This window comes from Channa argus, chromosome 1 (assembly GCF_033026475.1).
Source record: "Channa argus isolate prfri chromosome 1, Channa argus male v1.0, whole genome shotgun sequence".
NCBI lineage: Eukaryota > Metazoa > Chordata > Actinopteri > Anabantiformes > Channidae > Channa > Channa argus.
Window position 1 is genome coordinate 21,197,245 of NC_090197.1, and position 21,983 is coordinate 21,219,227.

The following is a 21,983-nucleotide window of genomic DNA, read 5'->3' on the forward strand; positions in this document are numbered from 1 at the left end:
TCACTGTTGTTTGCATGCTGGTTTGCATGTACCACACATGATGATAGAGGTATACTGTAAAGAAGAGGGAGTTCTGGAGGTATATTGTTGTATCTCAACTAGTCTGCTTTAGTTGAAGCCTGCAGGCTTTCTCTGTCAGCCCACAGGCCCTGCAGCCAAGTTGCCTTCCTTGGAAAGCTTTTGGCTGCTGCTTCTCAGCGCTATAAATCTTACTCTGGGCATTTATGGATGTTTTCGAAGCACAGTGGGGAGCTGCAAGTGTGTGTATGTGCATACATGCACAACAGGACCTCTGACCACAAGCAGTTCCTGGAAGCAATGCTTCCTCGTTGTTCTTTTTCCTGGAAAAGGGAAGATTAAAACATTGTTTGGCTTTTTTCCCCTCCCTTGCTCTTCTGCAGATTTCTTGCCTCTAGGCTGCTTCAAATTATATGTGATTCGTGAGGAGCTTGGTAGTCTGTGTGTGTTTGTGTGTGTGTGTGTGTGTGTGTGTGTGCATGTCTCCAGAGGTGTGAGATAGTGAAAGTGTACCAGAGCTGGTATGTTTTTGCTTTTAAAGTGATTGATCTGTTTTTTTCTTTACTTTTTTTTTTTTGAAATGCAAAAATCGCTTTCACATGTTGGACTCCAGACAAGTTAAGTGTGTGTGTCTGAGAGAGAATGACAGACAGAGAACAAAAGAAAGGTGAAGGTCAAGAGGTCACAAAGTCATGGTGCCACAGGGTCAAAGTGTTACTGGTCTCTGAACTTGATTCCTGATTTTCCCTTGAGAGCAGAAGCGTGAACGTTTGTCTGACCCTCTGAACCAATAACATGTTGTCTTATCCTTTACTAAAATATTAGACATCTTAAAAAAAACTGCATGTGTTTTAACTTAAAAACAAACACGTTCAATTTTTCTGTCTTTTTATGACAGGAAAGCATGGACCGCACTTCCTCTCATGGGCCTGAAGAGCTGATGGTTCCAGGCTTTCAGAGTTCAGCCAATCAGAATGTGCCACATCACCATGGTAACTCTCCTGTCCTCTTTATAATATATGAAATATGGCCATTAATCCTCAATCTCTGTCTAGGTCTTGTAATATAAAAAGCATCAATTTTATCAATATTACACACCTTTCATTCTCTTTCACAGCCAAAATCTATTTGCTGGCTCAGTTTTTCTAGAATTTTCCCCCTTCAACTCCATCTGGGACATTGTGTCCCTTCGTGACTGTCAGCTCTGCTCCCCAGATGGAGTGTCCTCCCTGCCATTTTTAGCGCCACTCAGCACTTTTCTGCACCTCCTTCCAATACACACACTCACACATATACACACACACACACACACACACACACACACACACACACACACACACCTGCTTGAGCCTGCTACCATTATAGTCAGTCATCAGTCATCATGGCCAATCTTGGAAATCCTCTGGAAAGTGGCCACCATGAGGAGGGGATGTAAATTCTCCATCCCCAACCATCTTTTTGTGTTTTTCTCCTGTGGGTTGGTGGTTTAGCTGACTGTCTGCTTTGCTGAGGTGGAGTGATCATGCTCATATGAGAGTATTTTAAATAGGACTTTTAAAATAGGAGTAGATGGGATGTTTATATAGACCTGTGGGCCAACCAGTGCCGGGCAGTACAGAGTTTATAGTAGGTAGGCCATAGGTCTGTGGGCTAGTGGATAATATATTAATATGGATAAAGCATAAAACCTCATATAATCCAACAATGGTTATAGGTGGAATTCTGTTTCCTAGAATTTTACACCCATTTTTTTTTTGGCAGTCTACAGTAGTTCCCAAAAATAACTATTGAAGAGGCATTAAGTTGAGCTAGTTAAATTTCTGCTGCTTTTTTGGGCGTTATTAGATCCTAACATTAACTTCTCAGTAAATGTAGAAGCTAACAGATGCACTATAATAACTTAAAATTTTGTAAATATCATCAATGGACCCACACCCAACAAAAGGTTGTTATGATGATTTGGGCTAAAGAGTGATCACCACTGTCAGGAGGAGATCAGGACAAGATCATGGCAGATGTTAGAGCAGTAATAGGAACAAACTCCTTTAGTTGAGAAAGGTTTTACAGCATCTTTACTTAATGAATATCTTCAGTAAATAATGACCAACAATATCTTGAATATAATATAATATAATAAATATAATATAATATTTTTTTTCCCCAGTCGCTCAATCCTAGACAATCATGTCATAAAAAGATTAACTATGCATACTAAGACTTTGAATCCCTTTGAATCCCTTTTGGTTCACTCATCTGAGATCCTCTATGGTCAACATAATTATCATCATTATCACCATCCATCATTATCATCATCATCCCAACCTAATCTGAAAATGTAAGTTTAGTCATGGTTTGTACCTCCCTGAAGTTTGCACCATATATGATCATGGTATTAGTAAAACCATTTTAAAATGTTTATGCAAAGGAAGCATTTCATTGTTAAGTATATTATGCCTCAGCACCCCTTTAATATTTATATTTACTAGTGGTTCAGTGCTGCTGAATGCTTATTCATATTTTTATATTTTTTATACGTATTTTCAGGATATTGTTTCTGTACTACAATCCAGTGTTGTTATTGACACCTGCACATAAAAGAAAAAGCTGATCGCTGCATTTTTGTATGTACTGCACTACTTACTAATGTTATATAGTAGGTGTGGAAAATGGAAAACCATGCAGTATAGATTGAAGAGTCAGTTTGATGGGAAAGTACAATGCTTAATCATAAATAACTCAAATGGCACTGAACAATTCAACACATTGATAATATAAATAGCATAGGAGTAGCTGAGAGTATTTCTGTCTAGTCATAGACACAAGTAATAAATGCAAAATAAGATTAACACTCTTTATAAAGAATAAGGGAGCGGCAGTGGCTCAGTTGGTAGAGTGGCCAACTGACACTGAACCCCCAACAACCCGTCCCCATTCCCAGCCGGGCAGGGCCAGTTCCAAGCCCAGTAGAAATTGGGGAGGGTTGTATCATTAAGGGCATCTGGCATAAAAACTATACCAAATCAACATGCAGACAAATGATCTGCTGTGGCGACCCTGAATTTTCCAGGTAAGCTGAAAGAAAAAGAAAAGAAAAAACTCAACAGGACTCAACTGGCTCAGAGTGAGTGGTCAGAAATTCCACAACACTCACTATTTTCAGGATGACTTGTCCAGATTTTAGTATAACCAGAAATCATTTGCAGGTATAGATTTTCATATGTTTTATAAGAAAAAAACCTGACTTAATGACTTCAGTAAGTAAAAAGTAAGGCTCAGAGTCACCCAACTACTGTTTCAATGTGACTTTGCACTGCAGAGAAACATTACAACAACCTCGCTGATGGATGTGTTGTATATTTAGACCACGCCAGGCTCAGGTTACCTGCCTTTCATTAAATCTAGGCCTGTTTGTTTTTAGTCTGATGAATTGTATTAATGTTTTCACGTGAGCCAGCCAGTGTACTGTAGCACATTTAATTTCTTGTTTTGAGTTTTATTTTATTTGTATTCTCACCTCTAGAGGGGTTGTATATCTTCTTCTTGTTACTACTCAGATCTGGAGTCTTAAAAACTAATGATTGTTAAAAGAGAAGAATGTCACTCATTAAGTTTACTCACGACCACATGTTTGAGAACTCACTACTTTTACTTTCACTTTTACTCTTATTTCCATAAGGAAAATATGGGCTTGCCACAGCGCAAAATGCAGATACACTGGCAATACAATGTAAATACAAAACAACAAAAAGCCTTTAGTATACTCTACATGAGTAGCATAGATCATTTGTACAAAATAAACCAAAAGTGCTGTTTTATGCTAAATGCAACTAAATTATGTTGTTATTGCTTGTTACTTAGTTGCATTTTGCCCTTGAAAAGGAAAAGTCTCTGTTTTCAGCTCTCTCTTCTGATCTGTAGACTGCCATCAGAGATCGATGATTGCAGGTTGTCATAGCCAGGGACAGAGTCTACTCATTCAGTGTATTCTGGGATCTAACAGGAATGAATTGGCCTTGGTTGTATGGTAGGTGTTGTTGTCAGATGCTAGCCAGACTGCAGCAGCAGTTCATCTACATTCCAGAAGGAGGACAGGGAGGAGAAGACATTTTCGTGTTTTATGTCCTCTGGCTGCTGCAGCTGAAGCCAGCAGTGCGGTGTGGGCCAAGCCAGCAACGGGAGGAGGGAGAGGAATGCCAATGATACCATGATTATCCTCTTTAAGCTGCTCTAGGCTACATTTTTATGCAAAACTCCAGTCAGCTTATCAGCCTAAATCACAAAGTGGTGGTGCATCAGAGAAAACCTTTGTACTTTCAATCAGTATACGTATAATAAAAGCTAGTTTTAAAGTGAAGTTGATTGTCTTTGCATTGACAGTGATTGCAGATTAGATCCAGAAATCTACACTTGCAAGTGATAATGCAACAAACTTCCTCCTTCATGCCCAGAGATCATAGTTATTGTTCAAGTAACATTAATGTTTTGTAAGTAGCAATCAACAGTCAAGTCCAGTCAAGGCTGATGGCAATGGGATTAGTTTTGCAAGTATTCAGTTGGAAACTGAAGTATTGGATAACTTAGGAATCCCTCGGAGAGATTTATTCATAGCCAGTAATTTCAGCATGTTTGATTACCAAAATCCTCCGAGTCCATCCTCTGGGAACCTTGAGCATCTATATAAAATGTGATAGCAGGTTATCCAATAGTCGTGGACCATCAGACTACATCATTGTCCCCAGAGCCAGCTGGTTAGCACAGTAAGAAAGCACTTGTCAACTTTCCGTTACTAAAAAAAGGATATGTGACCTTTTTTATCACACTTGTGATCTGAATTGTGATTTCCAGTTTTCTACTGTATGGAGACATAGCTAACTGACGAAGGCATCAGCTGTATATTAGGCCGTACTCCATCAGTATACTGTGTTGTTGATGTAATCTAGATTCAAGTTATTATGCCAAAGTTATCATGTGAAGTTCGCAAACTGGCGTAGGATGAGCGAAGTGCACAATGAGCCATCACGTTCTATCATCAGCCTGTTAACCTAAGCAGGTGACTGTGTGCTTTGTGCACAAGAAATGGCTTGTGACAGATCAGACAACAAACACAAGACTTTGTTTTCGTGTTATTTTTATTTTTTGAATATGTTCAACTTTGGCACAGTTTTAGGTGAACAAAACATTGCAAGATTTCTTGGTATTGAATTCCTGAAAAGTTAACTTTATCTTCCATCTGTGGCTTTCAATTTTTAAGACATTTTTCACAGAAGACATTTTGACGTTACACTGGGGAAAACACGTGTAAAAAATGAAATCGTATGTACAGCCCCACTTGCAGACTGTTTAGAAGCAAACAGAAAGTCTTATTAATGTTTTCAGTCTTGTCTGTGCCGTCCATAGCATGTATAGACAAGTCTACCTAATAGAGTTTCCATCCAAATGTAGGGCAAATTTTAATCAAATCACTTTTGATATGCAGATCAGAAATAAGTAAAAAAACAGCTGGATGAAAGTCATCCAATGTCTGTAAAAGTAATGACCCACAGTATATTGCAGCTTTACATAATAGCCCTCTCTGACTGTCCTCATATGCTCTCTTGTTCTTTTCCAAACTGTGTGTGCTCCCCTCTCTCTGTAGCCCATCCTATGTCCCAGTCATGAACCTCAGCATCACATGACTGAGTCCCAGGCTATCCTTTCTCTGTGTCTATGGGTGTGTTTATGTGTCTCACATACATCTTTGTGATCTGAGGTCAGATGGATGGACTCCTGCTGTTTTTGGTACAGCGATTCCTTTTCTGCTTGGTAGGCTTAGTGTGTGGGTGTGTGTTGTACGAACAGCTGATTAAGGACTGGTTTGAATTTTCTACCACTGAATTGAGGACATTTTCAAAGTGATAATAGTCCTTTTAGTCCATTTTCCCACTCTTTCTGATTTTAGGTTTGGGTTGGAAAATGCATTATGTCAAGAACTGTCCTCACTTTGATGTAAGTGTGTGTGTAAATTGTGTGCACGCCCATGTAGTACAACACAGGGCTTCTTCTTCTAATTCTCCTGCATAATTACATGCAGATGCTCATCAGCACTGCATAGTATACATGGTGTCCTAGGCTCCTCTGTGTTTGTGTGTTTACTCGTGTGTGCATGTGTTTTTGTGTGTATGTGTGAGTTTTAGTGACACTTTGTCCTGATCATTTGGCCAGCATGTGCCATTAACCGGCTGGTGAATGTTCCCTGAGTGCTGTAATTTTTTCCTACAGGAATTTTAGGAATTCTCTATGTGGTGTTGGGGTGAGGCGCACAAAGAGCCAAAGGGCTTTGGACACACACACACATTATATATAATGTGTGTGTGTGTCCAAAGCCCTTTGGCTTGCACACTTGTGAGGACATTTAAGGCACCTATTTAGTCTAGCACCTTTTCTGCCCTTAACCTAACGCTGACTGTACTCGAAATAAAAATAATAGCACACTAATACGATTTTGTCTGCTAGCTGGCAGTGCGTTTAGTTAGTTTAGATTGAGAAAAAAATTGCTTTAGGCCTGAGAAATGGTAAATAATGAGTGCAGCCGGCAAGTGTAACTTCATTAGTCACTGAGGAATAATTGATTTTTCCATATAAAATGCCTCAAAATCTACTGACTCAGCCTTGACGGTAAAAAGGAGGGAGTGAACAGCAGATCATAAAAGCACAGTTGGAAGGTCCCTGAAGACCTTGCAGCTCTGACTTCAGTTAATTAATAACGACTCAAGTTAGAGACAAAAAGCTGATGACTGACTGTAGGAGCAGCTTTTGAGACCCTTTCAGCCTTGTTTGGTTTGCTCATTTGTTCAGCCTGTGGATGATTGTTTATTCCAGCTTCCAGTGCTTGATAGACATTTCAGCCCCTTGAATGACAGGTTTCGCATAATCTGACCAATGGCAATTCAGTGAGAAAATGTACTACACAGGCTTTGGAAGAACTCCAAGCCAAAGTGAAATCCAACACGAGGAGGAGTGAAACGTCAAAACAAGGCTGTGTTGTCTGTATCCCTCTCTCAGGTCTCATGCTCCATGGTTCAGGACAATAATATGCCTTTGGCTTTATTTTGGACACTTGGTTTCTGCAGTTAAACTACACTAATTGATTTTGTTAAATCTAATTCGCACTGATATCTACAATGGGTTCTTTTGACTGACCATCAGCTGATTATGTTAAAATAGTCTCTTAAATTCTGGTAACCATTGAGGCGACACCTAGTGGATATTTGCTGTCACTATCTCTGTCACTCCACCTTCTTCCACAGATGACGATGTGGACCTGGAGCAGCTGGTGAATGACATGAACTCCTCCATGGAGAGCGTGTACTCTGGAGTGGCTCAGGCAGACACAGCACTCCTCCTGAACAATGGGCATATTCACACTCCCCGCCACCACCACTTGCACTCTGTCTACCCAGGTCACGGTCAGGGTCTCCGTCATCATACTCCACATCTGCCCCCTTCATCCCCCTCTGGGCAGAGGTTGCGCCACTCTCAGCCTATGCACATCCAGGCTGTCAGGTAGACACATATTACTGACCTATTGCTTCATTTTAATGGTTAATATTAAAGGTTATGGCAGCTGCCAGTGACTGCATGTCAGCATAAGCTAAGGCAATGTTTTAACCATATATTGGTTATCTTAAAATCTGGAAATGTTTTCTGTAACCAACATCAGGATTTTAATTCACTTTTTATCCTAAACATCACCTTAGCTTGTATTTGCATATACACTATTGTCAGTTTTTTACTGCTCAGCTGAGAGTGTGTGTCTCCCTCTGCAGGTGCCTGCAGGAAGAACATCAGCTGCGTCCAGCCTCCCTGCCGGCCATCCCTAACCCCTTCCCTGAGCTGTGCAGCCCAGCAGGCTCCCCTATTCTCAGCCCAATCCAGACTTCTGACAATCATGTATGTAAACTGACACCACCCAGCCTCCACTAACACACACTCATTAAAATTGTGGGAACAGTGAAAACACAGCCAATGGGAAGAGACAGATAACCAAGTTAGTTTTAAAAATGTTCAAAAACTGTATTTTCCTTTCCTTCCTTATTTTCCCTGTCCTCAAAAGGCTGTTTCAAATTTAAGACTTGGTTTTAGGGTTAGAATTAGGTTTAAATTAGGTCACGGTAATGGGGCAAGGTAATGCCACTTTGATGACTATATATTTGTGTGTGTGTGCATCTGTGTGTGTGTGTATGTATATGTGTGTCTGTTTTGAAACTAGCTGACTGGCCTGTTAAGTTCAGGTCAGAACAGCATGTGTTTATTTTGGCTGTGGACAGCCTTTCCTTCCATTACACAACAGCTCACCCCGGGTTATCTGAAGTGTGTGTGCGTGTTTGTGTGTGTTATGTGTATTATTATCAATCACATATGCACACATGGAATGACAGACATGTTTTACTGTGGAAGGAGGTGAGCTGTATCTCCAGGATGCTGCATACTTCCGTAGTGGAGCTGGGAATATGGCTGGGAACGTCTGCAGGTCGGATCTCTCTGAACCTTTTAAAGTCCGTCTGCCGACTTCATCAAGAAAAGCGCCCATTTCCCGTTCTCACGCGTCAACCATGACTTCTTAGCGTCACTGTGTTTAAGAGAAGGAGTGTGTGTCACAGCCTTGCCCTTCCTTCCCGCGGTAGAGCCTCCTGTCCCAAGAATGTTCCATCCCTCTCAGAGATGTTTTCAGGATGCCCACCCCGAACAATAAAAGTTATTTCAGATGCTCAATGACTCGCTGTCTCACACATACACACACACACAAAGACTAACACAGGTGGCATTATTCAGTTCACACACGTAAATGAACATGTGATAACAGCAAACCATTACTTTTGCATTTTTGTTGACATCATCTCACAAGGTCTGGAGTCACAAAGCAAGTTTGCATTTTGCACAAAGAAGCTTTTGTGTGTGTTTGAGTCTGTGAGCTGACCAGATGTTGCCCATGCCTCTTTTCCTGAACATCTTCATTTGTCAGTTTTGTTTTCTTCACTGGTTTGTTCATTTGCCTCTTGTCTTGTATGACTTAGAAAACAAATAATCTGCCACTGCTGATATAAAAGAAATACATTAGCATTTTGTGGTTATCAGTGTATTTAGAAAGTTTTAGCTGTTTGGGGTTTTCTTAAAAACTTTAATGTACATGTTTTGTATTTGATACTGACAACTGCTCATAGCATTTAGCTTCATCTACTGTATATTTTTTAAGGCTGCAGCAGGCAGGAAATTCTTTAAGACGGCTTAATGGCCCAAAAACAGGAAGATGGTAGTATTCTTCTACCGTGAACAGGGAACACTGGAAGGACTAAAAAGCACATGGAAAAATCACTTCCAGCATTCCATCATGTTTATCACCATCACCAAGAGAGAAAAATTGTTTGGCTGAAGAAGCGGAGGAGGCGGCTGAGAGTCAGATAAATTTGTGACTAAAAGTGGAGGTTAAGGGAAACAAAAACGTTGCTGACACACATAATCGTTATTTATCTATTATCAATGATAAGGACATTGATAACCTAATGTTTATATGGTGTTAAGTAATGATGTCCCTAACTTTAGTTCTTAAATCAGTAGTCAGTATTGGGAAATACTGGAAAAAAAGGGCGTCAGTACATCCTCATTTAAAAGTGCTGCATGGACTCACTTTAGCAAAAGAATATGTTTGAGGGATGGCAGCAATTTCCAAACCGAAATATCTCAGCAACTTCTGGGCACCCCAGAAGATAAATCTTAATGCATGTAAACCTTTTTATGTAGTAGCATCATCAGATCTTACACTTATACCTATACTTACACCTATAGTTTGCATGGATAAAAAAAGTGTCAGCCAAATGACTAAATGTGTTTAACTTTTAACCTGATCATCATCCACATTTTTTTTTGCTTGATGATGTTAGTATTTACCTTAAAGCTGCTCAAACATCCTCCAAGAGCTGCTAGCATAAAGATGTAAACAATGTTATGACTAAAGCATCTTACTAAACCAGCCTCTGGACGCCTCCAGTGGATGCACTTGGGACAATCAGGTGCTTGAAATAAGCTGGGGCTAGTCCTCAGGTAATTAAGTTAAACCTGATCAAATCATTCCAGTCCAACAAGACCAGTGACAGATCTTATGGCAGCTTAGGCTGACATACTGTGTTGTGTATCATCATATCTAGGATGTTCTGTTTAAGGTTGTGTTTGAGTAGATGCATGCATGGGTGTGGGTTGCTACTTTTAGTTATGCAAAATAGTGTGAGAAGCATTGAGGATGGCTTGCACAACGTTGTAGACGAGACTCTCAGATGTGCCTTGAGTTGGTCTTCAGACATAGTTGCATGTTATTTGCATAACCAGAGTTTTATCATGAGATCTCTGTCCCTCCAGCTGTAGAGTTGGAATTTGAACATTCTTCACTAAGCTTCAGTCTTGCTCACAGGGATACACAGCTGATATTATGAGCCAGTAAAATCGTGTATGTGCGTGACATGACAGGTTCTTGGATTGTGTTACCTTGATAACGGAAATGAATTTGTCCCTGGGGAGTTGTGAACAGGCTACTGCAAATACATACTATGATGTGGCATCTTTGTTAGATTTTTAGAAGGAAGTTAAGAGGAAAATGTATCTGGTGCTAAATGTCACACTTTAGATGGATACTGACATTGTGGATGCTAAGGCCAAAGCTAATCCAGTAGTCTGATTGCAGTTAATGATGAACTCTGATAAAAGCCATTTCCCACGCATGTTGTTGTAGTCTTACACCATAGACTTCAGTCATGTTACCCCAGCTTTCACAAGAATTTGGTCAGGTTCTGTCTGTCATCACTGGGCAATTGGGTTTGCTTTGGCATCACGACTGCAGCTGTAATGCAACTTCTCCTTTTATTTGTGGCCAGGGATGAGGCATTACAAACATCAGGGACGGCAGGGAGCCCCAGTGGGTATAGAGACTGTCTCTAAGCCTGAGGAGTCAAGTTCAAGACCCCTGTATTGGCAGGCATCCATCATGCTGAATAGCTTTGAGCAAGATTCTGATCCCTTGCAGCTCTGGGTTCACTGCTCTGTAACTTATCCTGACCTCTGACCTCCCTTTGGAAGTAGGCAAGAGAAAAGAGGGTTTTTATTAAAAAAATGATGTGAACTTCAGTCCGTGCTCTGATTTTTGAAATGTTTGGGCTTGCGAAATTTAAAAAAGTTAAAGCAGATTATGGACAAACAGGATTCATACTGGGTGTCTGATCAATTGAGAGGAGCTTTCTTGTTTAGTTGTGTCTAGGAAAATATAGGTCACTTGGGTCACCAGACTAAAATATCTAAATAAATTTGTTTATAAGAATTTGTGGTCGCCAGCGGATGAAGCCAGATGACTTTGGTGATGTCCTAACTTTGCCTCTAAAGCAACCGTCAAATTTCCTTTTTTTTGTGATTTGTTATAAACATTAATGATAACCAGATGATGAATTTTGCTGGTCTTATGACTTTCTAGTTAGTGTCACCCTCAAGTCAAAACTTAAATTTGTCCACCACTTTATTTTGACCAAATACTTGGAAAAAAAAACTAGATGTTACTTTTGATCTCAGCTTTGTGTGTCAAGCTAATTAGAAAAACAAGCTAGATCGTGAACTTAATAAATGTACATAATACCTAGCTGCTAAATCAAGTTAACATTTTGCATGTGAGCATGTTAGCAAATTGTTATGCGCTCCACAGAACACTTTACTTTCAAACTTACTACTTATGGTTGTTTTGCAATTATTGTTATCATAAAAAAAAATAATGAGTAATTATTACTGGTTAGATAATGTTGTATTGGGCATGTAGTTGAAACGTTGATTTCTGCTAACACTTTAATTGATTTTGTGATTTGTCTTGGCATGATGGCCTTATACTGATAGTACAACAGTGTCTCATAAAAATTACTGTTGGACTGAAGCTCAGAGTCACACACTGTTTTGGACTGCCCCTTTGTCTGTGGTCACCTGATCTACTTCTGCACGCAATAGTCTGCTGACCCACTGCAGTCACATCAAGGGCATGCAGGTGTGTGTGTATGTGTGTGTTTAGGTGCTTGTGCATGTGTGTGAAGATGGCAGTGAAAGCCTGTTCACCAGCTGAGCTTTTAATGACATGGTTATGTAAATCCATTGTTACATCTAACACAGATTAAGATACTTTACTGTAAATTTAAAGCTAGCACGGCCAAATTCTGCAAAGTTGGAAGCAAATGGCTCTGAGTAAATGGCTCGGTAGGTGTGCGTGTGTGCGCGTGCATGTGTGCGTGTTTGTGATGAAGATTTACGGAAATTCTAAGTTGCTGCCAAGCAGTAAATGTTGTACATGCCGTGGCAGTGTGATGACGCAACTTTGTAATTTCTCATACAGTTGTTTGACAAACACATGGTTGAATGTGTTGTCTGAGGATTACATGTGTCATTACTGTCTAACTAGAGGCTGACACTAAATATACATATACTTTTTCATAACAAACCATAAAATTGCAGCCAGATAATGAAAAGTGCTGATGTTTAGGGGGTGTCCGACTCCAAGGGCAGAGCTTAGAACAATATCAAGTTGATTTTGTCACAGCTCTGGATGCAGATAATCTGATTGTCAGTGATTGCAACACTTATGGTATGAAGCCATTTCAACATAATGTTCCCCCATGTCTATTTTAATTCCTGAAGCTTATGCACATTGTTTCTTGGGAATTTATCAAATGGAATCTACAGTGCACATATACAGCAGCCATACCTTTACCAATAGGACAGAAAGTTATGTGTTTCCTGCACAGTGAATTGGATGATGTGTCTTTGGGATCTTGGTATGAAATAATAAATCCCTGGACGAACTTCTCTGCCAAATCCACGCAGATATCTGGCAGGTCAAAATGTGACTCGTGTTCTGTTTTTATTAGATCGGTTTCACCACCGTGGCCATGACAGGTCCTGATGTACAGCTGATCTTTACATGTGCAGCTGTCTATTCATTTGTGTATGCTGTGTATTTGTGGATTGTAGATTTGCCATTCAGTGTGGTTATGAGCTGATGCACCAGTGAAATTGAGTTTGGCCTGTCTGCAGAGCTAATCAGCTTTGTCTGGCTTGAAACCCGACCGTTCACCGACATGAAAGACAACTGATGCAGAAGAGCAGGGTGGGAAATCACCAGCAACCAGCATTCAAAAGCTGATGTCAGAGACGGGCGTGTTCGTCTTCTATGGCAGCTTCAACCAGATATAATCTGGAGAGTCTACAGCAGCCTGTGTTATAGTATCCATAGGACAATCTAAGAATATCTCTAAACATTGAACACATTTTGTTAAGGGAAATTAAATTAATTAATTCAATTTCAGTTCATTTGTTTAGTAAGCTGCTCAGATTAAAGCTGCACTAATTAGTCTTTCTATGATAACAATAGCAAGTCAAACATGTTGATGAAAATATCTACCTGCCTCATAACAAAGGGAAAAAAAACATGTTTTAATAAAAAAGTAAATGTGGCTCAGTGACAAATATGTGACCCTATTTTGTGTCCTGGTCATTATTTTCAGTGGCCACATGAAGCATTGTGATGTGTGATGTGATGACAGGATGAACAGATGGTATATCTCAGCATAGCTGTGGACCTTATATGCTCAAACGTTAGCACCGATAATCAGCTGAAGCCATAACCTTTTTAGTTCTGCTGAAGGCTTTACATCAATAGTGAATAAGATAACCCCCAACCCCCACCCTGAATGAGTCAAGGTTGCTTTTACAATCTGGGTTGTGTTACCATGGAAGGGGTCTGCCCTGTTTTAAAACACTCAGATCTCTTATTGTGTGTGTGTGTGTGTGTGTGTGTGTGTGTGTGTGTTAGTTAGCTTTTGTATTTATGGCTGTGTGCATTTAGTGTGTGTGTCTGTTTGTGTATAGCCTGATAGGTTTAGGGGCCCATAAACCTTTTGGTCAAGTGGGCCTGACCCTAGTGCAGATTACTGTGGTTGACCTCTGCCTTCCTACATGCTGTGCTTTGTGTTTGTCTGTGTATGTGTGTGTGCACCAATGTACATGCCATTGTTTATATGCATGTTGGTGTCTGTCCATGACTCCTTAATCTAATATACTGCGGCACCAAGCCCTCTACGCGTGTGTGTGTGTGTATGTTTGTGTGTCTCTGTGTGCGTTACTATAATAGCATAGGAGAGTGATATCCTTGTAGTTTTCCACCCCTCTCCCTACACTGGTGAAAAGACATAGCAGAATTTGGGGAGGGGGAACAGACTGGTTAAAACACATAGCAGAATTTGGAGAGGGGGAACAGAGGGGAGAAGAACAATGCAAAATGAGGTACATTACATCATGTAAAGAAAGATGAGGGATATATAAAAAAGGAATTTTTCACTTTTGAGATCAAAAAAAGTTATTGTAAAGTCATAAACAAAGTATACAAACTCCATTTAAAAAAGTAGAACTTAAAAGTAACAGATTAAACAGAAGAAAGGGAAATAATTTGTTTCTTCTGGCTCCATATGACAAACAAAATTAGCTTATTTCTTTTTCTCACCCACACTGTCTTTCACATGCTCATCACATACATGTACGTGCACTAGCCACATACACACATGCTCAAACACACATAAAATATATGTTATACACACTCTTACCAAGAAACTGGTACCTGATTTACCCCTGACGTCTGCAAAAGTGCCACGTGAGGAAAAAGTGGAGCCACAAAGTGGAAAACCTGCTGGAGCTGGTTATGATAGTTTACATTTTGACTTCCTTTTTTGAGAGTGTGTGTGTGTTCTTATGCACACTGTATAAGGGACCAGCTGGATGCCTGTGCTCTACACATCAGCCTGATTATGACTCAGTATTGCATTACTGACATTCCTCCATAGGTCTCCCTCTTTTCTCTTTATCTATTCTTTCCCCCCTCCCTTATTTAGCTCTCTCTCTCTCTCTCTTTCTCTTTCTCTCTTTCTCTCTCTGTCTGTCTCTCTCTCTCTCTGTGTGTGTCTACATCTCCTGAGGCGAGGCAGATTTGCTGAGCAACCACCTCCCCCATCCCTCCTTACCCCTCCCGTGACCCCTTTAGCAAAGCCCAAACGCCCAACACGTGATTTATACAGCTTCGGATCAAATCACTCCACTGTTTTTATTAGTTTTTTTTTTATTAGGACTTTGAACTGCCTTCTTTCCAAATCTTGCACCCGTCAGTGTGTGTTACACATGTTGCTCTGATCCTAAGATTCTCGTATAGTATTTCACATACAGCTGAGGAGGAGAAGGATAAGGAGGAGGTGAAGAGGGAAGCCGAGGGCAGAAATTGAAACCATCAGGCAGCTCAAAGGAAATTTTAATGGATGCATAAGAATAAGGTGTGTGTGTGCTCAGTGATTAGGTTTAGCAGCTTGTTCTTTCTCTATCCATGTGTGTTTGGAGTTGCAGGCGTGTTCTAGGTGAAAGACTTACTTTAGGTGCAGGGGCATCAGCAAAATGCACTGACAGTGTTTTTAGTGAGTGGGGGGGTTGAATGCAGCCCTGTAGATAAGGGTGTAGAATACAAGACAGGTAGCAGCTCACCGTTTAAAAATCCCATACTGGGTTAATCCAATGTGAGGAGGGAGGAGGAGGGAAGAGGAGGGAGGAGGAGAGCAGCGGCAGCTCATACCACTCCTCGCAGCTCAGCCTTTATGCTGCCCAGCACGAGAAGAAGGGGCAGGCTGTCTCTCTTTCGCTCTGTCTCTCTTTCACTCTCGTCCTTCCTCTGTAACTTCCTCCCTCCTCCCCCCTCTTGCCTCTATTGCATTCCCCTTGCCAATCTGTCCCTCCCTCTCTCTCTATCTCTCTTTTGCTCCCTCTCTATCCCTGACTTCCTTCCCTCCCTCTCTTCCTCTCTCCCTCTCTCTCTCTGTCTCACTGTGTCACTGGAGAGCGTCTCAGTGTGAAAATGCCATCCTGCTCTCCAGACTGTTGCCTCTTTCAGGCAGTGGAGGTAAGAGAGTTGTGTATATGTTTCTTATGTGGATGTTAGTTAGGAGATCTCTGTGTTTGCGCCTGTGTGTGTGTATGGTTATCACTTGTAAGGACCTTTGCATTTTTGCCGCTCTGTGTTTGTAAAACTTTTCACTAACAAAACTCATGCGTCATGCATTAATTTGTTTTTATGGGGGCGTGTTGGAAGAGAGGAAGGAGTCTTCAGGCTTTGCAGAGAGCACTGTGACATTTTTTCTAGTTGCATTCAGAGTCTTTGCGTTGCTGTGCTGGTGCTCATAGTGTTTTATGTCATTATTAAGCCACAGTCACTTTTGTTTTGTGTTTTTTTTTTTCTGTGTTTCCACTTCTGTGGCTGTTTGACTTAATTTTCTGTGCCCCCAGGTCCTAGCCCATCTCCAGCTTTGTGTTTTCTTTCATGTAACAGTTGAATGTAAAGTACGTAAAATGTGTGGGTGTGTGAGAATACACACACAAACTGGATAAAGAAAATAATGTGGATCTTTTTGTGGCTTCAGGCACTTTCCAGTGTTTCTTTTGTCATGTTTATGAATGTGTTTGTGTGTTGCACGGCATGTGAGAGTGAGCTCTCTGTGGTGTGGGAATCTGCTCATACAGTGGTGTGACGCAGCTGGTCAGGACAGCAACACAGTCAGAAGGCAAAATTACACAGTTTACATGATGCTTTGGGCACTTGGGCTCAAATGACTCAAAATGGCGCAACAATGGGAGGTACTCTGGCTTTGAACTGTACCCGCTTGCTGCTCCCAGCGGTGACATTTTTAGGGACAAAATGCAACATGTGTAAAAGCACTGAGTTATTTCACTTGTGTAAAAAAACATCTTTTCTCTACTTTTACAAATGTGGAGGTTCTTACATGTGACGGAAACGTGTCATTGTGGGTTGTGCACAAGCAGGTTTACATGCGTATTTGTGGATGTGCGTGTGAGTAAGTTTGGTTGAGCTGTGGACAACAGGGTTGAGCTAAGAGCGCAAGGGTTATCCGACTTTTCCTGGACGTCATCCTTCCTCTTTTTTTTTCCCTAAGCGTGTCGCATGTTGGCTTGACAGAATAATGTGATTAGGACTTTTTAAAGGTGAACCTGTTAAAGCATCTGATTATGGAGGTAAATGTAGGCTCATATTTGTTGCGTTTCCCTGTTCTCTGTTGTTTGGAATTCCCGAAAGCAACTCGGAATATCAACTCATCCTGCGTTAGACTTTTTTGTGCTTGTCAAAACCTGATTTTCACTGTCCGTACGTTCATATTGCCATCATTGTTTCACATGTGTTTGCAGATAGTAAAGGTGTGGAGCGAGGATGGGGCCGGGAAAGTCGTGGAGATCCCAGCAGACATGATGGCAAGAGACGTCTGTCAGCTCCTGGTCTACAAGAGTCACTGCCTGGATGACGATGCCTGGACGCTGGTGGAACACCACCCTATACTTGGCCTTGGTAAGGACGTGTGCTTTTGTGTGTTACTGTGCATTTGGTGACGATTAGATGCACAGTTAGCAGGATTGCAAGATAGACATGAAATCCACTTTTGTGCACCTTGCTTATACATTTTGTGTATGCAGTGATGCTGCAGTTTATGAAAAGATGGTTAGGCAGCATTTTAACTTCCAGTGATCCCAATCGGAACTAAAAGTCAAATTACTAGTTAGATTTTCCAGAGAAACAATATATTTCTTACTATTTTTGTTAAAAAGGCCATATCTTTCTTCTACTGAACATGAATTTTACAGGACAAACTGTTTTATACATGACTTTAAAATACTTGGTGAAGGTTTATGTCATACATGGACAAGCATATAAAAGCTAATTAACAAGTGAGAAGAATATTGACATTTGCTAGGTAAACCCACATGTTTACTTTCCACTACATCACTGTATGTTTGTCCATAACGGCCTTTTCTTTTTCTTTCTATGTTAGTATATGTCTTTTCTGCAGTATGTGTCTATGTCTGTACCCCCTTTTGTGTATCTGTGCATGGGTGGGGACATTCTCTTGTGTGTACTATCAGTGTTTATGTTCACTTGAGCTTGGCACGAGTGTTTGTATGCCTTCTATACAACGTGGGTAGGGAGGTGTGGTGGTCGTAGGATTAAGAATTTTCCATGTTCTGCTCACATGCCTGCACCCTGCCAGATAATTCGCTCAGGGGGGAAAAGGGAACAAAAAAAGGAACACAAAACCCGTGTTATGCTGCTTCACTTTAACCAGGTTTACTTTTGAAGCTTTATTTCTTTTTTTTCCTCTGGCTCTGTCTTTGTCCTCATTTAGGCTTCCCTACACCCAAGTCGTATTTTTAGAGCCGAAGGATTGCTTAGTGCTTTGCTACTTGATCTAGGTTTCTGGAAAAAAAGTGCACTGTAGAGATGGAATGTGAGGTGAGGAGAGGAGAGGGAGGGAGTGAAAAAGAAGGAAAGAGAGATGAAGGAGAGGGATAGAGAGGGGGAAGGGCAGAGAAGCCTGGACTAAAGCGTCATACCAAAGCTGCAAGGAACCAATCGTTGGACTCTGTCGGACGAGCCCCTAGCCATTTTAGCCAATCAATTTTGCGTTATCCCGCCACAGGAAATTCCCCTACTCACAGCCAGCGTGCTCACACATACAGAGCCGAGGCATTTCCACCCCTGAAGTGCGTCTTAAATACTTTTTAAAGCAAAGACAGTTTCCACAAAATGTACAGCGTGCTCTGTAAAGCTGTGTGTGTGTTTCCATACAGAGCAGGGACATCCTGCCAATATCAGTTTCTATTTATCCTCACTCTGAGATCAGATCTCCTGAACTTCAAGAAAGAGGAGCACACAATCACACTCACACAAACACACAAACACTCACACACACACACTCACACACACACACTCTCTCACACTCACAGACACACACACTCACACACAGACACACAAGTACACACACTCAAACACAGAATGTAATTGGACCTCTCTGGTGCACGGTGAGCAGGTTAGGCCTGTGTGAGCTCCTAATGTGTGGTTGTGTATTTGTCTGTGGCTTGTACTTTGCTTATGGCTTCGCTGCTCTCAGCAATCAGCCTAAATACATGACATCATCTTCCTGCAGTGCCCCCACCAACACCTCCCTCCCCCATTCCCCATACACACACACCCTTCCTCTATCTCATACCACTGCACCTCCACCTCCTCCCTCCCCTGGCTCAAAGTGCTTCTTCTCGTCACAACCCCCCTTATTTAACTCTTACTGTCTTGCTTGTAATGGGGTATTTTCCTTGCTTTCACTCTGTATATGATAATATGAGCAGTGATTTAATGGAAAAAAAATTGTGGGTAAACTCTGACCTTTGTGGTGGATTTCCAAGAAAACCAGTATAATCAGATCACAAGTAAGGTGTTCCCTCAGTGAGGGATGTGATTTTCAAATATCAGTCTACATTGTGGAGATTTAAGAATAAAAAAAGTAGTAAACGCCGAGTCAAAATGACTAAAAAACAAAATCTTTCCTGTTTACACCTGTTTCCACTGACAATAATCAGGTTTAAAAACATACGCTATCAGTTTAAACTGATTTATCATGGACATCAGAAAGTTACTGCCCTTAGTTCACAGTAGGCGTGATTCTTTGGTGACAAGGACATTTCAGAATATGCTTTCAGTATAAAAATAGAAGAGAGAAATGTTGCTCAGTGAAATGAACAAACAGTGGAACTATAGTTACAGTACAAATATTTCTGTAGTTTCTCTCCACCCAAAATTTGACCTGCTTTGGATATTGAAATTTTTATTTTAATATGAGTCCTAAAGCTGTATAGAGACAGATTTTATAGTCTTGGCCTGCATTCCAGTCCACCACTGAGGACAACCCAAAGATAATACAGATTCGGAAACTAACACAGTCTGTTCCTGTGTTCTCATACAGAGAGATGTCTGGAGGACCATGAGCTGGTGGTTCAGGTACAAGCCTCTATGAGCAGCGACAGTAAATTCCTCTTCAGAAAGAACTATGCCAAATATGAATTCTTCAGGAACCCCCTGGTGAGTCTCTCACATCAGTGAAATGACCTTTCTATGAGTGGATGATTTAGCACGCAGCCCCATCCCCACACACATACACACATACAGACACACACAGACAACTGGAGTTGAGCCAGTTTTCCAGCCTTTATAGTTTTGCATCAGCTGATACACTGCTGCCAAAATCTCATGTTCACATTCAAAACTTTACATTTGATTATTTCTCAGCAAAAGTTACAAGCGCACCAACTCCTTTCTGTTTCCCACAGAATATTTTTCTGGTTAGGAACTAAAATCTCTCTAAGTATGTCGCATTGTTAGGGAAAAAGTCCGGATGGGGAACCCATCAGGATCAATGATGGGCTTTTTGAGCAATTTTGATGCAGAGGCTATTTTAGGACTACAGCCGCACTGATCATGTGGTGCAAAAATAAACAATTTTGGCTTTGAGAGTCATTGCAGAAGGACCTTTGATGAAACAATTAATACATTTTTCTGAGGGTCACAAACCCTGTTTCCTATCTCCTCACCCAATTATTTTGCCATAACCCTGTGGAGCTCCACTATCACTGAGCTCAAATTTCCCCAGGAGTGAATGGGTGCCATGTTTTTATCCAAGACTGTTAAAGCAAGCAGTGCTTGAGTCTCTAACATGGTGCTGCTTCCTCACAGCTACAAAATCCTAAGTTTGTTTCCCAGTTGGCTGGCTGTGGCCTTTCTGTGTGAAGCGCATGTTCTCCACAGTCCAAAGACATGCATGTTAGGTTAATTGGTGACTCTAAATTGCCATGTAGGTGTGAATGTGAGTATGTGTGTCTTTGTTGGCCCTGAGACAGACTGGTGACCTGTCCAAAGTGTACCCTGCATCTCCCCCAATGACAGCTGGGATAGTCTCCAGCCCCCCATGACCCTGAAAAGGATAAGCGGTTAAGATAATGGACTGATGGATGGGGTCTCCAATGCAGCACTATGTTGCTATCAACATGGTTATCAACATTGTTACAGTGCACCTGGGAAGGTTAATACTGTACGGAACACAAAAAACCTTTTTGCAATAATGTGAACAAGGCTTAAGAGTTTATATAGCATACCAGCCACCCTGTGAGGCTGTACTTAAGCCTACCTAAATGCTTAAATTATGTTACTGGTACACAAATCACAGTACATAACAATGCTAAAGTAATATGATGATGTGTAGCAGATATATTTTTTACTGTCTTAAGCTAATGGCAACATTTATCATCATCCGAATGTAACCTTTGGAGATCATAGATATCTGCACAAACTGTCTAATACTAATTTTTGAGGAGTTTCCAAGTCGACCACACTGGCGGTCAGAGCATTTGTGACGGACACTTCCATCCCCAGGAGTGTAGAGTGCTACAGTAGCTAACTGAAACTACTTGTCTTTATGCATGTTTCCATTGATCCAAGCTGAACAATTTACAGTAAGAATACTTGTTATTGCATTAATGACACTTACTGTATATACACAGTACACAAAGCTCACTTTGTGTCATCCCCCAGTATGTTTGAATATTCTGTGTCATTCTGTGAAGCCCATCCTACTTTTGCAATTATTTGAAGTCTTTGTGGATGAGAGGCTAAGTTAATCATTTTAGGGAGACAAACCTGCCTCTGACAGCCAGCGAGTCAGCGTTAGCTGACTGGTGTGCCATCTCTTGCTGATGTGGCCTCAGCATGGGGCTCTGCTGTTACGTGCCGGCTGTGTATATGGTGACATTATTGCTGTGGTGATTTAGGTGAGTGTCAGTGCCAGCAGGTGACCTCAGCTCTGTGGTAATGAGTACAGTAAAACACCCGAGTGCTGGCCGCTGACTGTCAATCAAGCTAAGAGTAGAGCTGCTGGCTAAAGGGGATTACATCAGCGGGTGAGATCATACTGCATCCACTCCCAGGCTGGAGTGCCCTGTCTCTCCCCCACCACTTTGTCTCTGAGTCCTTGTGCTCATCTCTCTCTCTA

General features: G+C 41.2%; 1 protein-coding gene across 3 annotated transcripts in view; it reads left to right on the forward strand.

The window, feature by feature from the left end:
* Positions 1 to 21,983, forward strand: part of LOC137128625 (growth factor receptor-bound protein 10-like) — a 50,507-nt gene that overhangs the window by 12,899 nt on the left and 15,625 nt on the right. For 2 of the 3 annotated variants that reach the window (XM_067506950.1, XM_067506941.1), the window contains exons 3-7: positions 917 to 1,010; positions 7,305 to 7,560; positions 7,824 to 7,947; positions 17,302 to 17,458; positions 19,905 to 20,020. In XM_067506950.1, coding sequence (XP_067363051.1) covers positions 917 to 1,010; positions 7,305 to 7,560; positions 7,824 to 7,947; positions 17,302 to 17,458; positions 19,905 to 20,020 — 747 coding nt within the window. The remainder of the gene's footprint in view (positions 1 to 916; positions 1,011 to 7,304; positions 7,561 to 7,823; positions 7,948 to 17,301; positions 17,459 to 19,904; positions 20,021 to 21,983) is intronic. The other variant, XM_067506960.1, reaches the window with a different exon arrangement.